General features: G+C 35.6%; 2 protein-coding genes across 3 annotated transcripts; both read left to right on the plus strand.

Annotated features, from left to right (window-relative positions):
- Positions 1-236: 236 nt before the first annotated feature.
- LOC117209480 (glutamate dehydrogenase, mitochondrial) lies at positions 237-7,042 on the plus strand. Its single transcript, XM_033451606.1, has 8 exons — positions 237-666; positions 3,203-3,403; positions 4,141-4,374; positions 5,432-5,589; positions 5,698-5,853; positions 5,956-6,166; positions 6,259-6,413; positions 6,495-7,042. Exons 1-8 carry the CDS (start codon positions 237-239, stop codon positions 6,609-6,611), a joined length of 1,662 nt encoding a protein of 553 aa, XP_033307497.1. The 3' UTR covers positions 6,612-7,042.
- A 1,796-nt stretch (positions 7,043-8,838) lies between these two features.
- On the plus strand, positions 8,839-15,844 carry LOC117210116 (band 7 protein AGAP004871). 2 transcript variants are annotated; one of them, XM_033452852.1, is made up of 10 exons: positions 8,839-9,086; positions 9,594-9,723; positions 12,504-12,613; positions 12,948-13,020; positions 13,159-13,241; positions 13,497-13,700; positions 13,802-13,857; positions 13,966-14,044; positions 14,166-14,267; positions 14,791-15,844. In XM_033452852.1, the coding sequence occupies exons 2-10, from the start codon at positions 9,630-9,632 to the stop codon at positions 14,893-14,895; spliced, it is 906 nt and encodes a 301-aa protein (XP_033308743.1). In that variant the 5' UTR covers positions 8,839-9,086; positions 9,594-9,629; the 3' UTR covers positions 14,896-15,844. The 2 variants fall into 2 exon arrangements, with proteins under 2 accessions (XP_033308743.1, XP_033308826.1); XM_033452935.1 differs by lacking the exons at positions 8,839-9,086; positions 9,594-9,723 and adding an exon at positions 10,947-11,357.
- Positions 15,845-15,911: the final 67 nt, after the last annotated feature.

Consider the following 15,911-nt stretch of genomic DNA (forward strand, 5'->3'; position numbering starts at 1 on the left):
AGGTAGAGTGTTGCGAACGTGGTGGAAAGGTAAAATTGTTTCGATCGGTAGGAAAGGAACGCGATTACTGAGGTAGTCGGGTGAGAGACCGAGTTCTGTAAAGATCAAAAGTGAGGTAGAAGAAACGTGGAAGGGATAGAGAGAAAAAGAAAGGAACAAGAAAAGTTAGGACATACATTGTGTGAAAAGCGTTGTAAAAATCGATTTAATTACAACGGCGACGAAAAACATTGAAAATGTTTCACATAAGGAAACTAACAAGATCGTCGATTGCTTTGAAACAAGTACCGAGTAATGATGTTATTCATAACACGCTCATACGTATCGTACCGGCGTTCCAAGCACGCGGTTATGCCGATCATCAGATACCCGATCGACTAAAGGATATCCCCGACGATCTGAATCCAAAGTTTTTCGATATGGTCGAATACTTTTTTCATCGAGCTTGTCAGATCGTCGAAGACAAATTGGTCGAAGATATCGGTAAACGTTCCAGGATGAGCGTGGAAGAGAGAAAAAAGAAAGTGAAGGGTATCTTGATGCTAATGGAACAATGTGACCACATCCTCGAAACCTCCTTCCCATTGAGACGCGACTCGGGCGACTACGAAATGATTACTGGCTATCGCGCGCAACATTCAACTCATAGAACACCCTGCAAAGGAGGTAAATCGAGAGACGCTTTATTTTACATTTCGTTTACCATGCTTTCGATAACATTTATTTTTCATTAATATTTAACAACTGCGATCTTGATTACACCAGTTGTTGCTTACAGTTATTTCTTTTATTATTAAAAACATTTGAACAAATACAGAATTGTCACATCGTTTACACTCCCATACGTATGGGGGAAACGTAAACGAAGGAGAGAAGGAGAAAGAAAGAAAGCCTGATGGCTCATAGAATATGTAATTTTTCTCTCATGGCCGCTTAAATTTGATGTTAGCATTAATTACGTCATCAATAACGATACGTAACAGGCACGAGCAGTCTTAAACTGGATCAAATTCGCTAAAATTTCATTCTGTCGAATTTTTCGAATCTAAATCCAACATATATTTAAATTCAAAATTATCTTGTTTTGTTAACGTTTGTATATCTTTTGTTCGTGTCATAATTTTAGTTGAGTTTTGTGCTAGTTTCTAGTTACTTTTATGTATTCAATGTACAGTATACGACGAGACATTGGAAACGACAATTTTACGGCTTCAGGAGTTAAATGACATGGTTTTAACCTCGATTTTAGTAAACAGATTATTGAAACCACGTTTGCTATATAATACATAGCATTAGCTTATTCGAAGAGAAACTCGTGTCATTCTGTTTTTATGTAACGAACAATTTATTTTATAAATGGAGTGGAAAATATATTTGTACATAGCCCGCATCGGAGAAATTGTAGTTTTGTGACGCACAAATAGATGATGAGGAACGATAATGTGCCAACGCTTTTCGTTCTCATAGCTTTTGCACTTCTTACTCACGAGGATTGTATTACATCAATGATTAAACGCGCTGATGCGTCGATTTACATATTAGTAATGCGATGCCTAGGATATGGCAATTAAAATCTCTTGTTAGTATATGCACTTACATATCAGATATACAGGGTGATTCAATAATCGTGGTACAGACGGTAAAGGGATGATTCTACGTGAAAAATAAGACAAAAACAAAAGAAGAAAAGGAAGAAAGAATATTCTCATACAGCGCTCTGTTTTCGATAAGATCAAATTTGAAAATTTATTTATGGGAACTTGGCTAATCGTCGAATGGTTAAAACGAGTAAAATCAGTAGGAAGTTATTCCGGAAGAGAATAACTTTGTATCAGAATAGTTTTCTTGACGACTGTATTTATCATCATTACTGACTCACCCTACAGAATTAATTAGATTTCTTGAACAGTTGTTTATCCGATTTGTTGAGAAAGATATTCGAATCACGCATATCGAAACATCTCCTTGATATAAATTTGTACTTGAGCTCGTGAGCGAAACGTAACAGCGTCTCATGAGGTAGATCTTTTTTGAGAGCCAAGCAAAGTGAACTCGACGATTCTCCGTTGACGAAGATCATCCTTCCCCTATATTCGTCACTAGTGGCCTTTTTAAAAATTAAGTCGTCTTTATCAGTTTTATCGTCTGCGTGGCATAATTAGGGTCGCAATCCTAATTACTTACATTTCGTTTCTTATTCACGTTATTATTATAAGAAACAGCAAATGTTTGTCTTCGAACGTAACTCATTGCTATTAGAAAATGCCGATACAACGTAACAATGCCAAGCTGTCTGGTGTTTTTCTTCGTCCCTGCCAAACATTAGCTAACTACCTTGATTCACTATTTGATTTAAGAATTTGGCACTAGCATGCCAGTGTCACGATGATGCTCGAAAGGTCAATGCTCTCATGGAAACAAATTGATGCAGCTTTCTTTTATTCGCACGAACCTGCTAATACAGCATACGTACTTATTAATTTTTCTTCGATTTTATATCATTTGCTTGGGTTTTAGGCGATAACATTGTGCTTATAGCACAATTCCAGCTGTTGTTTGAAAAATTCATTAGCGAGGTCGCATACAAATATGCGCATAACGACTGGTAATCATTGTGTAGGCAGCTATATTCGCGTGTTGCGTAATGTATATGTACTAACCAATACATTAGATTTTGTGTAACATAAATAACATTAAAACAGCCTGCAGCAGTCTCGGTATAGAACGTATTTTATGGCATTTTAAAATCACCTTTATGCGGAGTACACAAAGACTTATGGGTGACTATATGTACACTGTCACTATCGTCAATCATAGCTATTAGAATACGTATTCGTTATATTTATTCAAAAACTCTAATTTTATTTTGTCTAGTACTTTACATTATTATATGATATAAGCATATAAATAAAACGAACGATTTAAAATAAAATAAATAGAAGATAAAGACAGTGGAAAATTTTCAATTCATATATATTGAATGTCAGCAGGATCATACTGCGCAATTGTACAGTAACGAAATTTTACTGGTCACAAGTTACAAGTATTAATAAATATCCTTACATAACATTAACAAATTTCGTAATGAAATTTCGAAGAAATGGAACGTTGCAAAGATATTTTGCAAATTATGAATTAATTGATTGTTCTATTTGATTTTAAAAGTATAAAATTCTAGAAAAGAAATAATTGTTTGTTACAGGTATTCGTTTCTCGATGGATGTCTCGCGGGACGAAGTAAAGGCTTTGTCGGCATTAATGACTTTCAAGTGTGCCTGTGTAGATGTTCCTTTCGGTGGAGCTAAAGCCGGTATTAAGATTAATCCTAAATTGTATTCGGAACACGAGCTCGAAAAAATTACAAGAAGGTTCACGCTGGAGCTCGCGAAGAAGGGATTTATTGGTGAGATACGTCAAAATATCGAAAAATGCCTTTGTTAAAATTTACATCGAAGATGATTAGAGAACGGACGAACGAATTAAAGAAGCAAAAGATACGCGATTCTGTTGCATACTTGTATGCGCCATTATTAAATTTGTTTCGACCTAACTGTTTATTGGATTCGTTGTGATAAATTTTCTTCGGCATGTCAGCATAAAACGATCACGTTACATAAATGAATTTAAAACCAATACACGTAAAATTATTCTCTAATAACTGCTGATTGCTACGATCAGCTATAGATTAGCTATCGCTCAAAAATACATATATGGATACTTGCGTATTTTTTTCGATAGAATATTCTTTAATTTTTAAAATATTGTGATTTGCAAGTTGCCAAAAATGTAAACATTGTGGAGCAGTTTTATAATAATATCGAGAATAAATTAGCTAAATTATGTATTTAATTTCAATATATTATTGATCAATTTTTAAATAAACAATTCGAATTTCGTATTACGTGTATCTTATAAAAGATATTATCTTAATATTTAGTAACATTCGTAATTTTTACAATTCCATTTATTTTATTACCAAACCTTTTATATTATATAACAGAATTTATTGGATCTGGCAACTTGTAATTTGTAGCTCTTGTAAAATTTCGTTGATAATATTAGTTCAATTGAATAAGAAGGCCTTGCGAATACCCTATATTAGTTAAAATCGCATAAATATATTCTCGTTTGAATTTAAAGGGCCCGGTGTCGATGTTCCTGCTCCCGACATGGGAACTGGAGAACGTGAAATGTCCTGGATTGCAGACACATATGCCAAGACTATAGGTCATGTGGATATCAACGCTCACGCCTGTGTCACAGGGAAACCAATTAATCAGGGTGGAATACATGGACGTATTTCTGCGACAGGGCGTGGATTGTTCCATGGAATAGAAAATTTTATCAACGAAGCTAATTACATGAGCATGATCGGTACGAGGACATTTCCAATGTTATTTCCTTCTGTATTGGATGTCTATATGTCAACCATCTACAGTTAACACACTGACATTGGGTATTTTTTGAGTTAAGATATACTAACAGTTAATTAAAACAGTTGAAGCAGATAATTACGAGTGAGATACCTCGTTTCCCGTCGGTTAGTATAAAATGATATATATATATATATGTACATATCTCGTTTCTGGGCGTTATTGTGCTAACTGTTAATATATTCACCACTTTGAAATACATCTGGACCATTTCTGGAGTTATCTTTACTTTAATAATGGTTGCTGTAATATACTGTCCATTATCTTTTCCAACTTTTTAAATTTTTTGTTAAAATATCGTAATATCGGAAAATAAGGATAGAAATTTTTTCCCGATTACTTACAATTTATTAATATTAAACTGAATATACAGATATAAATTGGACAGAGAACGATATTTATTTAACGGAACTAAATGCAATACTCGTATCTATATCAAATAACTTTACAGTTATTTGATCACTCTCGTCACAACGAATCTAACTCTCTCTCTCTCTAACAACTCTATCAATTCTCACGACTCTACTCTTCGACAACTCGAAACCTCTAACGACTCTACTCTTCGACAACTCGAAACCTCTAACGACTCTACTCTTCAACGACTCAATTAGCTCTGACTCTCGCAACACACTCGCTTTTCGACTCGCATACTCTGACCTCTCGGTCATCCGCCCTTGAAACACGAAACCGTCCTTCTGCTCTAACCTTGTTTCTTGTTTTTCTCATATCTCTGTAAGAACTAGGTGACTTTAGTCACATAGGCGCTCTTAAATGTAAACAAACCACAGAAGGACGACGTACACGGTTTTTTCTATTTTCAACCGATCTCTAATTCAAATCTATTCTACGATATTACAATATAGTATAAAAGATAAAAATGCAATAATCGTGTCAGTAGTATTATTTATGTTATTACCTGGATACAGCATACTCGTCGGTAGCAATAAGTCTCTTAATTCACTGTCTTCTTTTCTCATTGACTAACTTTTTACCATTAGGCACCACACCTGGTTGGGGAGGAAAAACATTCATTATTCAAGGTTTCGGTAACGTCGGTTTACATTCAATGCGTTATTTGCATCGTGCAGGCGCCACTTGCATAGGAGTAATCGAGCACGATGGTTCTATCTATAATTCCGAAGGTATTGATCCTAAGGTGAGCAACTATTTGAAATTTAATATAAATTTTTCCAGCGTATGACGTAATAATTTCAACAAGATTATTCTACATTAATAAGATTACTTAACATAATTTATATTACAGCAACTAGAAGATTACCGTATAGAGAATGGTACTATTGTGGGCTTCCCTAATGCTAAACCGTACGAAGGTGAAAATCTTATGTACGAACCTTGTGATATATTTATACCTGCAGCTGTCGAGAAAGTTATTACTAAAGCTAATGCCGGTCTTATTCAGGTAAAGAATTTTCGTAACATTTGTTTTTTAACATTAAGTATATAAATACATATCGTTGTATGTTTTCAAACGTTCTTTAAACAATTGCTGCTTCTATTTTAGGCAAAAATTATAGCCGAAGCTGCCAATGGACCAACTACTCCAGCTGCCGATAAAATTTTAATCGACCGAAATATCTTAGTTATACCAGATTTGTATATCAATGCCGGTGGTGTCACCGTTTCCTTCTTCGAATGGTTAAAGAATTTAAATCACGTGTCTTATGGTCGTCTAACCTTTAAGTATGAAAGGGAATCAAATTATCACTTGTTAGGTATATATGATCACATGCATAGATGATAAAGATTAAATCTAGTTGGATCGCACATATTATTGTAAATTTCTAATTTTCATTAAAAATTTTAGAATCTGTACAAGAATCGTTAGAACGTAGATTCGGTCGTGTGGGCGGTCGAATTCCTGTTACACCCTCCGAAGCGTTTCAAAAACGTATTTCTGGTGCTTCTGAAAAAGATATTGTTCATTCTGGTTTGGACTACACTATGGAAAGATCAGCGAGGGTAATGAACTATTCTTTCTCTTTCGGTAAACAAATGGAAAATGTCTAGACATTGTTTAACTTTATTCTTATTGTATGACAGGCTATTATGAAAACAGCCATGAAGTTCAATCTTGGCTTGGACTTGAGGACAGCAGCTTACGTTAATTCAATCGAGAAGATATTTACCACTTACTCCGAAGCAGGTCTTGCGTTTTAAAGTATACTCTAAAGTATTTACCAATACAAAGGAAATCGCATAAATGGAACTATAAAAAGTTTCGAGCCAGTATTTTCAAGACTTTTTTCAACAATTGCTCCCAACCAGTACTGTCCAGTGTCTCTCAGTGATAAAGACCAAAGCTGTTAGTTGCAGTGGAAACATTTCGTGAATATCGTCGCACGTTAGATTCTCCCCGAACATGTAATAATAATTTGCCTAACGAATGCTCCGTTGCACGGATAAGTATACATAATGCCTGCGTCGATCGCGTCATTCGCGTCACTGTAACTATTATGCCTTAAATACGTTTATGTATGAGAAAGCGTACGAATCGAATAGTAGCGAATTCGATGTGCGAATACGGTCTGCCAAGTAGTCAATTCTGAACAAAGTACTTGCAACATGTTTTCCTTTGTAAGTCGACTCAACGAAATCAGCAGCCGAAATGAGACATCAGTGTGCATTTTTATACATCACTTTTGATCAGTGTATGATAATATGTAAGATTTGCACGTTAGTTGTCAAAGACAAACGAAATGATCGTTTTTAAATCTTAATTCCCTTGAGTACACAACATATTGCAGTGATGTATTTGCGAGAAACAGTTCACCGACGACACGTGTCTACAATCAACGTAATATTCGCGATGTATCATACGGTAAAATTGTTATATATTTCAAGAGTCAATAAACATATGCTCTTAATTAATACTTTTCTCATTGTTCTTTAATCCTCTTTCACTATACGTTAAGATAGAAACACATTACTATTGCGTCGCGTGAAATTGCACACTACTATTTTGCATATGATAGCACGTGACACCTTGTGTAGGATTGATATTTAGTAATATATCGTGTTAATAACGAAGTATAAAACCTCAAGCAGTCGTACTTCAGATTAGGAGAAAGATATAGAAAATCTTACAGTATTTCTGATTCATAGTAAAATGCGTAGATCAACTCGCGGAAACACGAAATAAACGCAGAGATATATATTTACAAGAATATAGCCATTTATAGCAGCCACCAATTATTAGAAATGAAGTCTCGGTGTAAGCTTCAAACGTGTCCTGTTACGTTACATAATTGTCTCATCGCAGTCCGCGTGCTCCCGTGCCGAGTATCGGTATGACCATCGCATTAATTCTTTCTCCTTTCCTCGGCACTTTAACTGATGAATGAGTTCTTAGAATTCACCAATTCGGATAAGCATCTAGATTAGGCCCGGATTGTCGATGCTAAAGTAGACATTACTAAAACATTCTAGTAAGTACCATATATACTTCAGGATGAATGACTAAAGCTACATTTTAATTGCTGCATGGTCTAATCGATCATGATATAAAAAGAAAGAGTATAATAAGCTTCGCGATTAGATTTTATTATATACAATGTGATGGATCCCCTTGAGAAGGGTAAGATTCATTAGAACATCAATAGAGGAATGTAACGATACTAATACTAGTTGTCTTCGTCGCGCAGGAGCTCTTTATAGGCTTATGTATGTCTATGAGGCTCTTACGTGAAATTCCGTGAAGCGGGACGCGATTGTAATTTGTTCCCAGCGGATTTAAAACAATGAAAATACGTCTGATCACACTGGTCGAGTATCGCGTGAGATCACGTTATAGCACGTGATTTCAGGTAGCGCGATAATAATCTGTTTCTACCTTTACTCCATCTCTCGTTTTTTATAGTTAGTATCAATAGTAACGTATTAATTATATTAGTTATTTTAACGATAGTGACGTAGTTGACGTATTAATACAGTTACATCCAACTTGCTGAGAACTCTTTTAATCTAACGTTTTACGTTATCGAGCTGATAAACATACGTGTCTGTCTCATTTGCCATTACGCACTACTGCACCGTTTTTATAAATCATATTTAAATTAAATATATATTAAAAACAATCTTGTAACGCGTGCTAAATGTAACAATGCCAAAATGAGTTGCGTCTACGACGACGGCCGAATATTTTCGTCGGTATTACGCAACCTCTACAATTTTCGTCCATGTCATCAATGTGATGGTTCAGATCGTATCCCATACTATCAATAGTCCGTTGCCTATTTCATATTCCACATTCTATAGTTGATCGTACCGATAAATCGTAGGAGGATAAACTGATTACGCCGAACTATCTATATATGTATATAGTAGGACATACGAATGCACACGAACACAGTGCTCTTGACTTTGTATTTTTCTTTACTTTTTCAAGTTCTATCCTGAACTTGCTACTAACTTTCACGGCAAAGTGCGAATCGTCTCGATCGTAACGGAAAGGAAAGAATAAAAACTCTGTAACGCGAGTTGCGCTTTACAGTAAGCCTACTGGCGGATTACATATTTTCCTATACTACTAGTAAGGGCGGCGGCCGCGCATATAGTATAAAGCGTCACGACATCACGACGTTACCTTCATTAGTCTTGTTAGTTCTTTCAACGGCGCGCAACAATTGGCACAAGGTGAATATATGCTCTTCCGCTTGTTTTTATTACTTTTTCCATCCGTACCACAGAATGATCTGTAACGAAACAATTCTGTTAAAACTCATTTTTCTCATTTTCTTCGATCATTGCATTAACAGCCATGCTTATTCCGAGTATTTTGGCATATTGTTAATCCGATATCCAACTTCTGGTACACTATATCAACGCATGTTGGAAAACTCGATAAACATAGTACAGTTGTTTTAAAATTATACCTACGGTCATGGTGATGGTAACAACGATTTTTATTCCTTAATCGCAATTTATTTATGTCTAAACTGCGTGTATTTTGTTGGAACAATCGGTTAATTTTTGCACGATCTGTATCTCGACTTTAAATTTCTATTAAAGACTTCGATATAAACTTAATTGTGCTACATATAATTATATTATACTTCTATAATTATTCTTATTATAATTATAGTAATATCTTTCCCTATATTATATTTCTCGAGTGTACACGCTATACGAATTTTAATTTAGGTGGCGAGATTTGAGTCCCGCGTGAAACCCATTGATATGTCTATACCTATGGCAACTATGAGCAATGGAAATGGATCAACGATACAGATCAATACGCGACCGGATGATATACAAAATCGTATCGTCGGTGGTGAGTCGAAGATTTTTCTTACGTTCAGAAACGAATTTGGTTTAATGTACAAATATTTTCCGGGCTACGTGTACGTTATCAAATTCAACGAAATCGAAGCACACGTATATACAACGTGTGCACGTGTTGGACTGTACGACATAAAATATTACTCGAGTCTAAAGAAGGTCAAATTTTCTTTACACTCCGGAAAAACGTACTGAGCTTAGAGACAAGGTCGTCGATCATTTTACACGTATATTCTATCTATGTGTATAATAAACAGTTTTTAGGTACAAAAACAGAATGCCACAACGAACAATTATTAATCGTCTCGTCGATTTTCTTACCCTATAAAGATGTTTCTTATAGCTACAACTATTAATAATAGGTTCCGAGTTGTAAGTAGCAAGTTTCAAGTAGAAACGACTCGTTATCGTCAGACGTAAGATTCAACAGAGACACGAGGAAAAAGAAGGAGAGGAAGGAAAGCCACGATTTTATCTCAAAAGTTCTTCAATAAAAATCACTGTTTTGTATGTGGACAACGTTTTAACGTTTAGCATTAACCTTGTACATCGCTGATTCTGATAGATAGGCTATAAACACGTGTAACGAGTAGTTCCTAAGTATAAATCAATAGAAATATCTCAAGAACGAATGCGACCTGCACTGTACACGTAACAAGTAACAAATGGTACATAAATAGAGAACCGGAAGCGTATATCTATACACATGCGTGTACTATATACAGATAGTTAACAAGAATAAAAATGATAAAAGGCAGAGAAGATTAATTTCTTACGTTTCCATGTTTCTATGTATACGAGCATGGAGGATTTCTTAATTCCACGCGAAGATGCCCCATAGTATGTTAGAAACAGGGAAATTCGAAAATGGCTTACAGGTTCCAACAATGTGGGAGGAGATTCGCCATTTTGCAAAGAGTATAAACGATTACGACGTAAGAACATTTACTAAATTAACGTAACTCAATTATTATTGTTATGTATGTATATAAACCCAGGATACGTACATATAGACAACCTGTGATAGCATATTAATGAAGCTGTCCATTCGCGTGCTACCGATTGCTGCTACGATATTACAATAATTTGCCAAATGTTTTCTGTCCTCGGTCAAATTGCAAAGAATTATGTGAAAGATATGAGAAATACGAGAAATAATACGAGAATAAGGAAGGGAAGGAAAAATTGGAGAGCCGAACGATAAGGAAAAAAATAGGGGGGAAGACAAGTATTGAAAACAGAAAAGGTAGGGCTGTGCGCATTTCGCGCATGTCGGTATGACTAAAGGGAGCAGAGAAACGAGTGAGAGGAAAGGAGCAGCAGTGAACATCTATCCGACAGAGGGAGATAGTAAAAGAGGGAGGAGAACGGGGGAAAAAAGTACTGGGAAAAGGAAAGCGAGGACTTCCTGGGTGGGTGGTTGATCGTAGACTGACTAGGCAACTACTTGTAATAAATCGTGTGACGAGTAACACATTGAAGCTCCGTCGTATTTCGTTTTGCTTCGGTCGGCGAAACAACCTATCATCTCCTTCTATTTATTCAGAGTTCAAAGACACTTGGTGAGCGTAAGGAATTAATTGCCAAATCGAGTTCAATAATCGCATCACTTCGAGATGACAGGCGGTAAGCAGACATTAACAGATTAACAGAGCTATTCGGAATTCTTCGTACGATTTTAAAACCGTTAAAACATTCGATACATTTTGTATCGGCGGTGAATCAAATTATTATGAGTGAAATTTTATAAGCTACAAGTTACAAATTACTAGCATTAGTAAATAATACGAACAAGTTTGATAATAAAGCAAATGAAATGTTGCAAGTAAATTGTACGAATTACAAATTATACGATTGTCCTATTTTCGATAGAAAATTATAAATTAATAAAAGAGCAGTCTGCAAACTATAAATTATAACTTGTCAATTTACTAATATACATTATTTAGTTTGCAAACTATTGCACGAGAAAGCTCTGGTTTATTCTTATATCGCTGTTTCAAACAATGCATGGTAATCGTGAACTGTGTATGTATTCTCAATTCCCATACTACGTAGCTCCGTTTCGATCTATCTCATTTGTACGGAGGCGTAATTTTCTGAATGTAGGTTGTACACACAACATCGAAATATCGATCTGCGCGTGAATATACCGGGGACATTAGTAAAATCGATGACATTACTGAATACTCCTAAAAATACATTTACACGTTTCTTTCGTTCCTGTTCGACGACGATGAATGAACGAAGAAATCGACTATTTCGATCGATAGCTCTTGGAAAAATATACAAACGAGCCAAGCAGTCATCGAACATCTTACATCCTATATGGATACTTATTTGGATAGATTTTTGTAATAATATAACCGCGCGATTTTCAAATGCTGTGTCGTAAGAATTTTTAAAACATGCAGTACCTGGTTATCGTTAATCAGGGGCATTGACCTCTTTTCTCGTAGATCGTTAAATAAAAACAAATTTGAAATGCGATACGTATTTCCCATGAGATGGAAAAGGCTGAAAATCGCTGGTGTAGTCGATACATTTATCCCTAAATAGTATAATTCGAAGAAGGGCTTAGGCAAGTTATCAAACAGTAGTATCATCAAAAACTGACTCAGCTGTCCTAAAAACATGTGTACGGTTTTAGCTGTGGCTAAATCAAGTGGTGATCCTATTCAACATTTTGCTTTATGACCTAATTATATCACTTCCACGAAGCAATATAAATAGGCTACTTTTGACAAAGTGCTATATTTCACTATGTTTCAGCGGACGAGGAAACGCAAGTAAACACCGATACCTGCAAAAATATTCTTGTCGCATTATCTTGGATCATCGTGATTCTTACTATGCCATTTTCCCTCTTCATTTGCTTCAAGGTAAGACAACATGAGAATAGTACTTTCTCGGATTGTTCTGTTTCTCCTTCGACCAAAAATATCTCGACTATCTTCTTAGCTGCAAACGTTATACGGTCTTCATTCATTGTAGCTGTAACCTCGTTTTCCCGGTTATCTTATAATTAGATGTACGATCACACTCGCATTCATCCCCCTCTATCTTTTTCCGCTTGTTCGTGCACTCTCTGCAACATGTCCGTAACATAGCTCAATGAGTATAGTACATAATTAATAAACAAGCTTATTATGTAAATTTTTAATTAAGTCGCAAAACGAGAAAAAAAAGGAAAAAGGAATCACCAAAATTTTTTAGGTGGTGCAAGAATACGAGAGAGCCGTGATATTTCGTCTAGGACGACTTCTGGCTGGTGGTGCTAAAGGACCCGGTAAAAATACAATTAGGCAACGTCTATTAAATATTCATTAGTGTCGCGATTAGCTCGAATGATAAAAGTTCCACTGTATTGGAATTTCTATATTCAGTTTCAAGAGAGAATCGTTATGTGACTATGTACTATTTCTAGGAATCTTTTTCATTCTGCCTTGTGTGGATAATTACGCACGTGTCGACCTACGTACACGAACGTACGATGTACCACCTCAAGAAGTAAGTCGCTGATCTTACGATTAGTCAATCTAATCAATCGAAATACTGCATGAGATGTTTATGCTATTTTAAGCATAGATTATACACATGTATGTATATATTTGTCAAATAAGTTTAGAAAGTAATTTAAAAATAACGTTATTTAAAAATATTTCTTAAAACACCGAGTTCTGGCCGAAGCTTGAGCCCATACGTGGTGCATTAACTTGGTCAAAGAGGAGAGAAACGATGCTAACAGAACTTGATTGAAATTAGGTGTTGACGAAGGACAGCGTGACGGTATCGGTTGACGCAGTAGTGTACTATCGCGTGAACAATGCGACGATTTCGATCACAAACGTTGAGAACGCTCATCACAGTACTAAACTATTGGCACAAACTACGCTTCGCAACATGATGGGAACCAGGCCGCTTCACGAGATTCTCAGCGAACGCGAAACGATCTCTGGGAACATGCAGGTAAACTGGAATCAATTTGGAATCAAGTGAGAGCACACACAACGCGCGCACGTAAACACATACATGGCTGTTTGAATGTTTGAAATAAAACCGAATGTCAGGTTTCCTTGGACGAAGCTACCGATACGTGGGGAATCAAAGTGGAACGAGTCGAAATGTAAGTTTGCGCCTTCAACGCGATGCAACTGTGTCGTAAATCATATTCATAAGTATTACAAATATTATTTATATGTACACATGCAGGTACGATAAATTTTTTCCACAGAAAAGATGTGCGACTACCAGTGCAATTACAAAGGGCCATGGCTGCGGAAGCTGAAGCTGCTCGCGAGGCCCGTGCCAAGGTTCGTTTTCCTTTCACTTCCCAATAAACTTCGTTATTGATTTTCTTTCCTCCCTTTTCTTCTCTTTTATCAATCGTCGATCCTTCTAAATTATGAGATTCATTTTCACATGAATGCGTAGGTTATCGCAGCAGAGGGTGAACAAAAGGCTAGTCGAGCATTAAGGGAAGCTTCGGAGGTGATCGGTGATTCACCTGCCGCATTGCAACTTCGTTACTTACAAGTACGTATTTATTAACTTATATTTTATCGGCTCGATTTTATTCATCGCAGTGCTTATATAGATTTCGATAGAATTATTTCGCCTAAATTCAAATGACCCGTCCCAGTCGCACCATTTCTCGCTACTCAGTATTTCGAACTCGTTCAAACCTGTAAAGTAATTGAGAGATATTATGTTTTTCTCCTTGTTCTCGTTTTTTCATAATCTGGAATCTCGATTTATTAAAATTTAAACGAGCACTACTGTATCGACATTCAGAGTGTCTCTGCAGGCAGGTGTGATACAACCGGGTAACGGGTATTTCCTTGCGAAGAAGTAAGTCGAAAATGTAGAATAAAGTCTTTGGGTAAGAGGCTTTATTTTGGAGAAAAACGATTTTGAAAATCTGCTCGATTTGTTAAATCGAGAATGTATTTTAAATATTTTCTTACCCGATTGTATCGCTGTTGCCGAGAGACCCACCCTATATCATTTCTCTTACACGCTATTGATCATTATCGTTACCTTTTTTTATCCTTTCCAGACTTTAAACACTATTTCAGCCGAGAAAAATTCAACGATCGTATTCCCATTGCCTATCGATATGCTAACATATTTCATGAAAGCAGCTGCCGGAAAGGACTCTTAATATCTCGATACAAGCTAACAGTCTATTATCTCATCAGAGTCATCTACAATCTTCTGTGCGTAAGGAATGTGTGTAATATATAATTAACGCTATATAGCATTGTGTACTGGAAATCGACATAACAAGGGGCAAGAATACTTAATTTTATTGTTGGTACAATGAAGAAATATTCGATGAAAACGAGGTCAGCTCCGAAAGAAGTTACTCACCATGTATGGATTACACCTAATTGATTCTCTAACCGACCGTGTACTTTTATAGCGTACTTGACTTGATCCTTTTTTCCATCGATTATAGCAAAACGTTTTACATCTCATCACCACATCACCGTATCTGTCGACCAATTTTATAACACGTCATACAAACAGTGGCTACAAAAAATATTGGCACACTATTGTATTTATTATAGCATTTATATACTAATTAATCAAGTCCAAGTATATTAAATTTCGTGTCATTAGTAAGGGTAATGGAAATTAATTTTACTCTTGTACTTATTTATTCATGTATGTTTCGTGCATGTTCATGCGTGTTTGCGTGTAGTATAATGTAAAGCAATGTTTTATAAGAATTTTATAATCCAGGAGAAGAGGAACGAACCTCTTCGGAATGTAATCTTCGTTTTATTGAACGAAAGTACAAAAAGATTCACTTCGCACTCGTGATAATTATGTATGTGAACATGTAACTTTTTTTCTTCTACGACTCACAGTTTCAACATATGTTGTGAACGATATACATGTAAGTAATGTACATATGCTCAATGTCCCTGTATATTTGTTAATGATACAAAGGACTGTTAAACAGAGTTTGAGAATAATTAATTTAAAAGATGTTTTAACTTTGACTTTATCAAATTTAGGATACGAATGTGTTTATATTCTTCTTATCTTCTACTTTGAAAAATACTGTCTATCATTATATTAAAATATTAAAGATATTAAAATATTGCTTGTCTTAATAATTATACCTTCGGCTTCCTCAAAATCTCATCAACTTCTCAGCTATTTTTAAAC

The sequence above is a fragment of the Bombus bifarius genome, unplaced genomic scaffold (assembly GCF_011952205.1).
Source record: "Bombus bifarius isolate JDL3187 unplaced genomic scaffold, Bbif_JDL3187 scf7180000007966, whole genome shotgun sequence".
Taxonomy (NCBI): domain Eukaryota; kingdom Metazoa; phylum Arthropoda; class Insecta; order Hymenoptera; family Apidae; genus Bombus; species Bombus bifarius.